The sequence below is a fragment of the Natator depressus genome, chromosome 8 (assembly GCF_965152275.1).
Source record: "Natator depressus isolate rNatDep1 chromosome 8, rNatDep2.hap1, whole genome shotgun sequence".
Classification (NCBI taxonomy): domain Eukaryota; kingdom Metazoa; phylum Chordata; order Testudines; family Cheloniidae; genus Natator; species Natator depressus.
Window position 1 is genome coordinate 45,454,062 of NC_134241.1, and position 10,801 is coordinate 45,464,862.

Below are 10,801 nucleotides of genomic sequence, written 5' to 3' on the forward strand. Positions count from 1 at the left end.
CAGCCAGACACCCAGGAAAGAATTCTCTGTAGTAACTCAGATCCCACCCTATCTAGTGTCCCATCACAGGCCATTGGGCATATTTACCACTAATCTGGACAAATCTGCTCTATTTGAAGTGTCTCCATGGATACACCACTCCCACTGGGAGACTGTTTCCAGCCTGAGACTGCCGATCTTACTGTCTGTTGGGAAGCCAAGCCTCCCCTTTTCCACTTTCATTCCTGTACTTCCTTGAGCCACCCTAAACATTTCCTTTCCCTTGGTGCTTATAACTTGTCGCGTATAATTTTCCTCCCCCGGCTTCATCTCTTAACAGCCCAGGAATAGTTCTCTAAATATTCCTCCTTCATTGCTCCTTCCATCCCCTTATGTGGGATAGTTGTGCTTCATGTTCCCTCCACTTGTTACTCCTGAGAGCATTCTGTGCCAAAAAAATAAAAAATTCTGTGCACAGTGTTTTAAAATTCTGCACATTTTATTTGTAAAATAAATAAAAATGGAGGCTCCAGCGTGGCATTGTGGAGCACAGGTCATTGGCTGCACAGAGGAGGAACATCACTCTGCTGCAGCTTCCCCCGGGACATGACTCAGCAGTGAAGCTCCACCCAACCTTGACACTGCAAGGACTGGGCCTGCCCCAGAAATACCTCAGGGCCCATTCTCATCTGTACCAGGTGTGGGCCGGCAGGCTCAGAAAGGCAGGATCCAAGGGTGGAGGGGCTTTTAGTGTGAGGGGATCCAGGTGTAGGGTGAGGGTTCTCTGTGGGCCAATCTGGGTGCGGGCAGCTCAGTGAGGGATCTGGTATGTGTGGGGGCATCTGGAGGCAGAAGGATTTGTTGGGGGGTTCTGGGTACAATGGTAATGGGATTCTGCAGGGGGGTCCAGGTGAAGGTGGTTGGGGCTCAGCAGGGGTGTATGTCTGTGTGTGTGGGATAGAGGTCGGCAGGAGGGTCTGGGTGTGGGGAGTTCTGTGAGGGGGGGTCCAGATGCTGGGGGAGTGGGGCTCAATGGGGTGGGGATCCAGGTGTAGCTGGTTGGGGCTCTGTGGGGTGGGGGTGCGGGTGACTCATTGGGGTGGTCCAGGTGCAGGGGGGCTCAGCAGGTGGGGTTCTGGGGCGCTGAGGCTCGGCGGGAGGGTCTTGGTATGAGGGGGTCTGGATGCATGGGGGTTGGGTGGATGGGGGAGCAGTTCCCCGTATAGTGATCCCTCTCCCTGTAGCTGAGGAGCGATGGGCTCAGGAAGCAGAGTGGAAGGGAGGGAGTTTGCAGGGCTTCCTGCAGCCTGGGGAGAAATCTGGGGGTGGGGCTGACCCGGCCCTGGATGCTGTGCAGGGGCAGAGGAAGTCCCATGCTCCCCCACACAACTGGGACTAGCAGCTGAGCCTGGCGCAGGGTAGGAGCCACCAGCAGGGCTTTCCCCAGTCCTGCCCCACAGTGATTTACCTCTCTGCCGGCTGCCGTGGGCACCGAAAACCCTGGGAGGGTCGCATGACCGCTCTTGTGGCTTCCCTTTGCTTCCCTGTGAGAGTCATTTTTCTGCTTGGAAACAAAGAAACCCTGGGGGGGGCGGGGGGGGGGACGACGTGAATTCTGCACATGTGCAGTGGCGCAGAATTCCCCCAGGAGTAAAGACTTGGCAGCCTGCTAGTATTCAGCCTGTGTGCCATGATCCGTATGTGATCTCAGCAGAGCCCTATATAAAAACACTGTTATCGACTTGGGTCATGACTTGGGGCCATATTTACTAAGGTATTTAGGTGCCTAAAGATGCAGCTAGGTGCTTAAATACCTTTGTAAATCTGCCCTTGGTGCCTCTGCATTGACTTTCATGGCCCTTAAATTGGAACTGTAAGTTCTTGTTTACCAGCTCTCGCCCCTACCCTTTCTCTGGGAAGACAGGAGTGTTGGAAGAGAACCTCCCTCCCCGGAATAGCTGCATTTCAGATTAGTATCCCCCCAATGTATTGGCTTTGCATTTTGCCAGCTTAAACTTCATTTTATTTGCTGTCCAGATGTTTAACCTCTGTAGGTCCCTTTGTATAGTTTTTCTGACCTCGCTGATGTTTGCAACACCTCCCCAGTTAGTATCATTTCCAGATAGGGGTAAGTCTCCGTCCTGTCATGGCTGTTCTCTTCACATACCTTCTAGATTTCTGTACCCGTCATCTGTTGCTGCCCTGAGCTGGTCACTTGTGGCAACACTTTGGGTGTGGTTTTTTTTGTTTTTTGTTTTAGTCCTACTGGATATTTCAACTTAAATGTAATTCTCCCTCTTTCAGCCTTTTGTGTTTTTAATCTGAAGGGTCCACTTATAAAAGACTTGACTTTATATGTTATAATGTATTTGGGACCCTTACAAGTTACTGTGGAACCTCACTAATTCTTGTTCTGCTATTCTGCAGAGCTAACAATTCTCATTAAGCGCTTGGCAATTTCACTTGTGTTTCAGGAGAAATGTGTAAATGCAGAACACTACAATCAAGTCTTGTGCTGATTTCCATTAGTTTTACAGTTTCTAGTATACTTATGGTGTTGCCACAGTTATGCAAACTAGCAGACCATTTTGTCTTGCTGTAGTCTTGATTTTTTTCTTGTCTGTTCACTTACAATTTGTCAGATACATTCCCCATTTATATTAGTTCTCCTAGTCATTGTGTTGGCAAAGTTCTACTGTGTTGCTAGTGAAATTCAGCATGTTGATGAAATGCAGCATGCTGAATTTCAATATAATTATGCAGAAGCACTTGGCAATTTTGTATATTCCCTGGTTGCCTAGTTTATAGTTTAAAAATAAGTGAATTTGCAGAACCAGGGGCCTTTTTTCTGATGTGCTTGTGCTTCTGGACGTGCCCGTGCTGCTGTGCCTTTAATTCTTTTCTCTCTCCATGTGATACAGAAAGTTTATCAGACAATGCAACAGCGTTCAGCAACCGATCCAAACAGCTTCGAAGACAGATGTGGTGGCGAGGGTGCAAGGTGAGTAAATGGAGAGGGGAAGGAGTGGATTTCTTAATGCATGTTCTTAAAACTTGGCCCTACTAAGAGTAACGTGGGCAGGTTGCAAGAATCTGAGATTTTTATCTAGCTTGTATGAAGATGGGGCATTTTGCAGCCACTCTTATCTTGAATCCAGAGCTGAGGCTGGCAGAGACCATGAGTATCAGCATTGCTCTGTCGACTTCAAGCAGCCTTTGCTTGGAGAAGATGGGAGTATCATGTGTTTGGGGAAGATAATCTTTGCAGGCCTCAGCTCTGTATTGAAGGCCGTGCTGCTGCTATTCCTATATTAATGTATTGTACTTACGCCTGTTGAGGCAACAGTAGCTGTGAGTATGTCTTTAGGAGAGAGACAACTGGAGGATAGGAATCCCAGCCATGTTAGTAACAACTCCTCTTTATTCACAGGGGTATTATGTGGTCTACAAGAGTATTTTACAAAGGGCTTTAAAATCGGAGGAAAGGTGCTATGGAAGGGCAAAGTGGTAGTGCTAAGTAATAGCAATGCAAGGAGCAAACCCTTCAGGATTGTTACCAGAAAACAACTGTCTGAGCTCACTGCCACTTTGCTCTGTAGTTGCCTTTCTAGATTTTCTTTGTACATCCTTAACTGAGATATCAAAATGCTGAGATTATTTTAAATTGAGGCAAACTGAAATTTTGTACAAGACATTAACTGAACAATTAAAAATTAGGGCTGTCAAGCGATTAAAAAAATTAATTGCAATTAATTAATCGTGCTGTTAAACAATAATAGAATACCATTTATTTAAATATTTTGGATGTTTTCTACATTTTCAAATATATTGATTTCAATTACAACACAATACAAAGTGTACAGTGCTCACTTTATATTTATTTTTGCTTACAAATATTTGCACTGTAAAAAACAAAAAAAATAGTATTTTTCAGTTCACCTAATACAAGTACTGTAGTGCAATAACTTTATCATGAAAATTGAACTTACAAATGTAGAATTATGTACCAAAAAAACTGCAATAAAAAAAAACAATGTAAAGCTTAAGAGCCTACAAGTCCGCTCAGTCCTACTTCAACGAATCGCTCAGACAAACAAGTTTGTTTACAATTTTCAGGAGATAATGCTGCCTGCTTCTTGTTTACAGTGTCACCTGAAAGTGAGAACAGGCATTTGCATGGCACTGTTGTAGCCAGCATTGCAAGATATTTATGTGGCAGATGCGCTAAAGATTTATATGTCCCTTCATGCTTCATCCACCATTCCAGGGGACATGCGTCCATGGTGATGACGGGTTCTGCTCGATAATGATCCAGAGCAGTGGGTGTTCCTCGACTGTGCTGTTCTAAGGGAACAAACATTTGATAATAGAGGACTCTTCAATGTAGCAGACAAAGGTCTAACAAGGGCAATGGGTGGAGGTTAAAACTAGGGAAATTCAGACTGGAAATGAGGTGCATATTTTTAACTGAGGGTAGTTAACCTTTGGAACAACTTACCAAGGAGAATGGTGGATTCTCCATCACTGGCAAATTTTAAAATCTAGATTGGATGCTTTTCTAAAAGATCTGATCTGGTTCAAACATGAATTAATTCAGGGAAGCCTTATGGCCTCTGTTATGCCGGAGGTCAGACCAGATGATCACAATGGCGCTCCTTCTGGTCTTAGAATCTATAAACTATGAACAAGTGGCTTTGTGTTCATCTGCAATGTAGAAGAAATTCCAATGCAGTGCAGAGTGCTTGGACACCATTTAAAATGTGTAATTAATAATACAGCCTTGGCCCATGAGTATCCACTAAACATGGTGTTGGTTTGTCTGGGCTGGCTGCACTTCCAACTGAAAACGACAGTCATGTCTATTCTAGCAGCACATGGTGTTACATCTCCAGTTGTGCTGAGGATCTTCTAGTCCAGTTTCCATCTATGTGTAGTACTAATGTCAATTGTGCCCACACACATGGCTGTAATTCAGTTGACCATCAATGTCGCTCTATAACTCGGACCCAGTCACCATCTCTGCTCTTTGAGATGGATAGCGGTGCAGTGCCCTGTACTTTCCCTCTGCAGAAAGCTTTGCTCCAAAGGTGATTCAGGATGACAGAGCAGAGGGAGAGCATTTAACTCAGGCCAGAATTTTCAACCCTTTGCAAATCAGGCCACTGTTACTTGGGAGAGAGTTACTTTAGGTACTTAGGCTTGAAAAAATTTGGCCCTGGCGTTTGAGGTATCAGGGAACATTTTTCTAGTGCCTGATAGATGTTGTATATGGTCACATCTATATACACTCTTGTGTTGATTTATTGGGTTGTTTTTTCCAAATCAGGTATGCAGCTTACCCCAAACTCCCCTCTTTCTTTCTGCCTTCTAAACCAAGAGACACCAGAGAGCTGGTGTAGGAATTGGTGTCAAGTGATTTGTTTGAATTGGTGTCAAGTGATTTGTTTGAAATACACTCCCTTCCATCTGGTCTGTGGAGTGGCATCGACAGTATTCTGGGATAGGGGAACAGATATCTTGTCCTGGATCTAAACAGGAAGGTGACTCATTTAATTTAGAACAAGCCAAACATGCGGTCTCATGTCAGGAAGGTAATTCCTGCCTGTCTTTGCACTCCTCTTGCAGATGAAGGCCCTTGTAGCTTTGGTTGCTGTCATCCTCTTGCTAGTGATCATCAGTAAGTATTGACAACCCTTTCCTGCATGGTTGGTGGGTGGTTCTTTTTACATTGAAACATTTTGTTTGCTGTAAATAATGTTAAAATAGACACTTAAAACTTCCTTGCCATCCCATGTGACCTGATCAGTAGTACTTGAGCAGAAATTGCCAGTGACCCCAAGTCTTGCTCTTAGGGATGTTCAGTCACATGCAGCCAATATTTTAACCAGAGACTCCCTTTGCCTGTGCTGAACCCCTGCCATGCTGGGATTACAGGCAAGTGTGTGGGAAATCTCTCGTTTAAGCAAAGACCTTCTAATAACCATTACCAAGGCAGGAGATGGAGTTGCACTTTCTCAACAAAAGAGATACCCTATTCCTGGAAACTCAGCGTGTAGCACCGTGATCAGCTTGCATAGTCTGATGAAGGGAGATGGACTGAAGACCCAAAGGGTCTGGGGTACCTTCTCTCAGAAAATGTTTGAAAATACCTGTAATCTATGGCAGTTTTTCTATTCCGAGACCAAGCTCCCTTCAAAAGGGGCTTGTATAATAATGTCTGGCACGCAGTGTGGGCCAGTGGCTTGAGTATAGGACTGGGTCTCAGAGCTGGGTTCTATTCCAAGCCCTGCCACCGACCTTACTGTGTGATCTTGGGCAAGTCACTTCCCTCTCCGTGCCTTTGTTTCCCCTCCCACTCTTAGCCTGTCATGTCTATTTAGAGTGCAAATTCCCTGTCCTGTATGTTTTCTATAGCACCTAGTGCAATGGGAGCTCTAGGCACTACAGTGACATAAACAATAACCAGAGAGAGCGCTCCTCTGAGGCAGAGAAGTCATTCCACCCTTCCTCTGAGATGAATGGCTGAGTTTTAACAAGGGGCCCCCAGGAGGCCGCACAACAGCAAGGCCCTTCTTGTGCTGCTGACCTTGGGAGAAAATTCTCCCATCCATGCAGGAGCAGTGGTACAGTTGTAGCTTTATGCAAGGCCCCGCCTTGGCAGTAAGCAAAAACCTGATATCCTTAGGGACTATCTCATCCTGCTGAAATGTACAGTCAGGAAGTGAAAGTTAGAGCCAACAGCTGGAATGCTAGCGACTGGAGTGACGTTGACGGACAATCCCATCAGGTTTGGTTTGGGGAGTTGGAAATGGATGAAAAAGGCAGGGGGTCTTGTCCCTGTAGCATTTGCGCAGGATGCAAACTGAATCCATTTGAACAAGGAAATAAATTTTCACTTGCGGTCCCGTGGTTGACTAAGGAAATCTGGTTCTTCTGCAAGTAGTGTCCGTATGGGTACTACACCTTAGGTGCACATACACCTCCCTAATCCTGGATCGGAAGTTTTCCGTTAACAGTGTCCATTTGGCCCGCACATACACTCTATACAATTTTGTGCTGCATGCTGAGGGTATATAGGGCTGTGTGGGAGCACCACTCTGACTTCCTTCTCTCCTGCCTTGGCCTGAGACAGAGCACTAGCATGTCCACCTCGTGCACATCTCGGTGTGTTTTGAAGTTATTTAGCTAATGTCGTGTTTCTAATTAGGGTTATTCGTTGTTAATACAGAATTAGTTAAATAGCTGTGAGAGGGTTCAGTTTTTCCTCTCCCATTTTTTCTGGGGAACTTATTTGGCCTGTCAGGACCACACAATTAGGGAACTATCCAGGGGGCATGCCTGGCTCACCGGGTTTCAAATGCTGCGTCTCTTGTCAGTAGGCTATCCCAATCAGCGACAGCCTCTCTAAATGTATCTGTTGCTTGTGAGAATCCCATATCTCCCAGAGGTGTAACTATCGCCTGGCTCTTAAATCTAGAGCTCAGAAGAATGGGGAACCGAACTGAAGCTGCTGCAGGTGGAGTGCTCCCTTTGACTCGCTTCCAAGTCAGGTCTGGAGACATCCACCCCGTACATCTGTCTCCAGGCAGATCCAGTGCCCCTTCGACTTCAGCTAAGGTCTTGCCTAAGAGGGGGAAGATCTCAGGGGACTCAGGGAAGGCTCTGAAGAGGAGGCGCTTGGTCTCCCACCATGCAGCCAACTCCCAAGAAGTCCTGATCTTGTGCTAGGTCTACAGTGTCAGAGGTCTTGACTCTCGACTTGTACCAGAGAGGTGAAAGATTCCTCCTCTGGTACCAGTGGAGCAGGGACATCCCAGAGCACTTCAGAGAAACACGGCACTGGCAGGGCCCCAGTATCAGCTGCCTCCAGATCAGCACTGTCTATTTCAAACTTACCAGCGGTGCCTTCCCATTTGGCGCTGTTGGTACTGAGAAAATCAAAGTACACATCTTCAGCCCCGGTGCCTATGCACTGCAAACCTACAGTACCGCCCAAGCCAACTGCTGCATCAGCACTGACCAACCCGGTACCGCAGGTGTTTCGTTACTTCAGCGACATATCAGTGTTAAACGAACCAGTGTCCCTGCTCTTTATGGGTTCCAAAAGACTCTCAGTAGCAAGATGCCAGTCTCTAGATGACCAGTGCTCCCTGGTACCACAGGATTCTCTACCCTTTTCTACTGGGCCCACTGGAGGACATTGCAGAGGATGAAGGAGACAGTCAGTCTTCTCCTTATCAGTGCAGGAGTCCCTTCTGCCTCATTACTGGAACCCATACTTTGACAAAGCTCCTTGCCCATGCCTGGGATGGTGGGATCAGTCCTGGGTACCAACCCTTCTCCCATATGGGCCTCCCCACTGGCCGCTTATCAGCTTATCAGCAGCAATTTGCCAGACTTCTGGCTCCGCCACACCAGGAAACTAGAGTACCACATCCTCTTCCACCAAACCCCCAACACAAGGAGGCTTTTGAGGACAGGAAGCTAGGGCGTACAAAAAGACTACCACTCAGGACCCTATTTTTTTTTTGTCTTCGCCTCCAGTTGAGGCAGACATGCCTCCACCATCGATGGCGATGCTCTTAGTCAATTCCAGGACCTTGTGAAGAGGGTGGTGGACACCCTCTAGATACCTTTCGAGGAAGTTACACTCACATCACAAGCTCCTGGATGTTCTGCAGTTGGCGACACTCACTTGGGTTGCACTACCCATTAATGAAGCACTCCTGGCTCCAGCAAAGACTGTGTGGCAAAATCCTGCCACCATACTGCCAACTTGTAATGGGGTGGATAAAAAAATAAAATGTTCCCCGAAGGACTGGGAATTTTTGTTTTCCAACCCCCACTGGTGGAGGATGCTTGTAAACGAGCATGTCTCCTAGATGGCTCATTGGATTAGAATTCACCTGCTCAACGGGAATACAAGAATTACGAATTATAAGAACATAAAAATGGCCATACTGGATCAGACCAATGTTCTATCTAGCTCAGTATCCTGTCTTCTGACACTGACTGGTGCCACGTGCTTCAGAGGGAATGCACAGAACAGGGTAATTTATTGATTGATCCATCTCCTGTTGTCCAGTCCCAGCTTCTGGCAGTTGGAGGTTTAGGGACACCCAGAGCATGGGGTTGCGTCCCTGACCATCTTGGCTAATAACCACTGATGGACCTATCCTCCAGGAACTTACCTAAATCTTTTTTGAATCCAGTTATACTTTTGGCCTCCACAACATCCCCTGGCAATGAATTCCAGAGCATTGTGTGAAGAAATACTTCCTTTTGTTAAAGTTAAACCTTCTACCTATTAATTTCATTGGGTTATATGGAGGGGGTAAATAACACTTCCTTATTCATTTTCTCCACACCATTCATGACTTTGTAGACTTCTATTATATCCCCTTAGTTGTCTCTTTTCTAAAATGAACAGTCCCAGTCTTTTTAATTTCTCCTTGTATGGAAGCTGTTTCACACCACAAATCATTTTTGTTGCCCTTCTCTGTACTTTTTCCAATTCTAATGTATCTTGTTGTTGTTGAGATGGGGCAACCAGACCTGTATGTGGTATTCAAGGTGTGGGCATACCATGGATTTATATTGTGGCATTATGATATTTTCTGTCTTATTATCTATCCCTTTCCCAACGGTTCCTAACATTCTGTTAGCTTTTTTGATTGTGCTGTAGAAGTCTACTGTTTTTACTTCTAAACAGTAGAAGGGCATCAACTCGAATTACTTACCTTCAGAAATGGAAGAGGTTTCAGCCACTGGTGTCACCATCACTCCCTTGTGCCTGAATCTTCTCTATTGTCGGCCATCTTGGATTATCTGATGGATTTTAAAAAAATTGGGTTTATCATTTATCCCAAAGGTTCATCTCACTGCGATATCAGCTTTTCATTCCTCACCAGAGGGGTTTCTACTTTTGTGCACCCTATGTCCTTCAAAGGTCTGGGGAATCTTTATCCCCAGGTTAAGGATCCTACTCTAACTTGGGATCTCAATCTGATACTCTGATACCTTAAGGGACCTCCATTTGAACCTATGGCAACCTGCTCCTTGCTTCACTTATCTATGAAGATGGCCTTTCTAGTAGCTATCGCATCAGCCCGTAGGGTTGGAGAAACTGGAATCTTGATGGCAGACCCCCCATTTACAATATTTTTCAAAGACAAGGTCTCGCTATGACCACACCCAAAGTTCTTACCTAAGGTGGTGTTGGATTTCCATCTTAACCAGTCTATTCATCAGCTGGTACCTTTTCCTAACCCACATAAATCTCAGCAGGGGACTTCCCTTCATACAGTAGATGTACAATGAGCATTGGCCTCCTATCTGGATTGGCCCAAGCAACTTTGGAAATCACATATACTTGTCTTCATTGCAGAAAGATCAAAGGGGTCCATGATCTCTTCACAGAGACTTTTGAGATGATCTCTGGGTGTATTACCACTTGCTATGATGCGGCTGGTGTTTTGCCACCCCAAAGGATAATACTACCATATCACAAACAAGTTCCACAGCATTACTCAGAAACATTCCTGTCTGAGATCTGCAGAGCTGCTAAGTGGACCTCAGTGCGTGCCTCTTCTAAACACTATGCCTTGGTTCATGCCATCGGATCTGATGCAGTGCTTGGTTCTGCTGTACCGTCTTCAGTCTTGCACTGGATTCTGAAGCCCCTGCTCCTGGTGAGGATACTGCTCGGGAGTCACCTAATGGAGCGTGCATTGGGACGCCACTTGAAAAAGATAAAAAGGTTACTCACCTTGTGCAATAACTCTGGTTCTTGGAGATGTTTCCCTACTGGTGCTCCATTCCC

At 45.9% G+C, this 10,801-nt stretch overlaps 1 protein-coding gene and 1 long non-coding RNA gene across 2 annotated transcripts in view; one reads left to right on the forward strand and one right to left on the reverse strand.

Annotated features, from left to right (window-relative positions):
• The window catches only part of VAMP4 (vesicle associated membrane protein 4), a 40,375-nt gene that overhangs the window by 25,139 nt on the left and 4,435 nt on the right, over positions 1 to 10,801 (forward strand). Inside the window, exons 6-7 of the mRNA XM_074960905.1 lie at positions 2,901 to 2,980; positions 5,605 to 5,656. Of these exons, the coding sequence (XP_074817006.1) occupies positions 2,901 to 2,980; positions 5,605 to 5,656 (132 nt within the window). The remainder of the gene's footprint in view (positions 1 to 2,900; positions 2,981 to 5,604; positions 5,657 to 10,801) is intronic.
• LOC141992169 (uncharacterized) overlaps positions 4,051 to 10,801 on the reverse strand; it is a 28,993-nt gene continuing 22,242 nt past the window's right edge. The window contains exons 3-4 of the long non-coding RNA XR_012640542.1: positions 9,720 to 9,807; positions 4,051 to 4,323 (exon numbers count right to left, since the gene is read on the reverse strand). This is a non-coding gene — a long non-coding RNA (uncharacterized LOC141992169). The remainder of the gene's footprint in view (positions 4,324 to 9,719; positions 9,808 to 10,801) is intronic.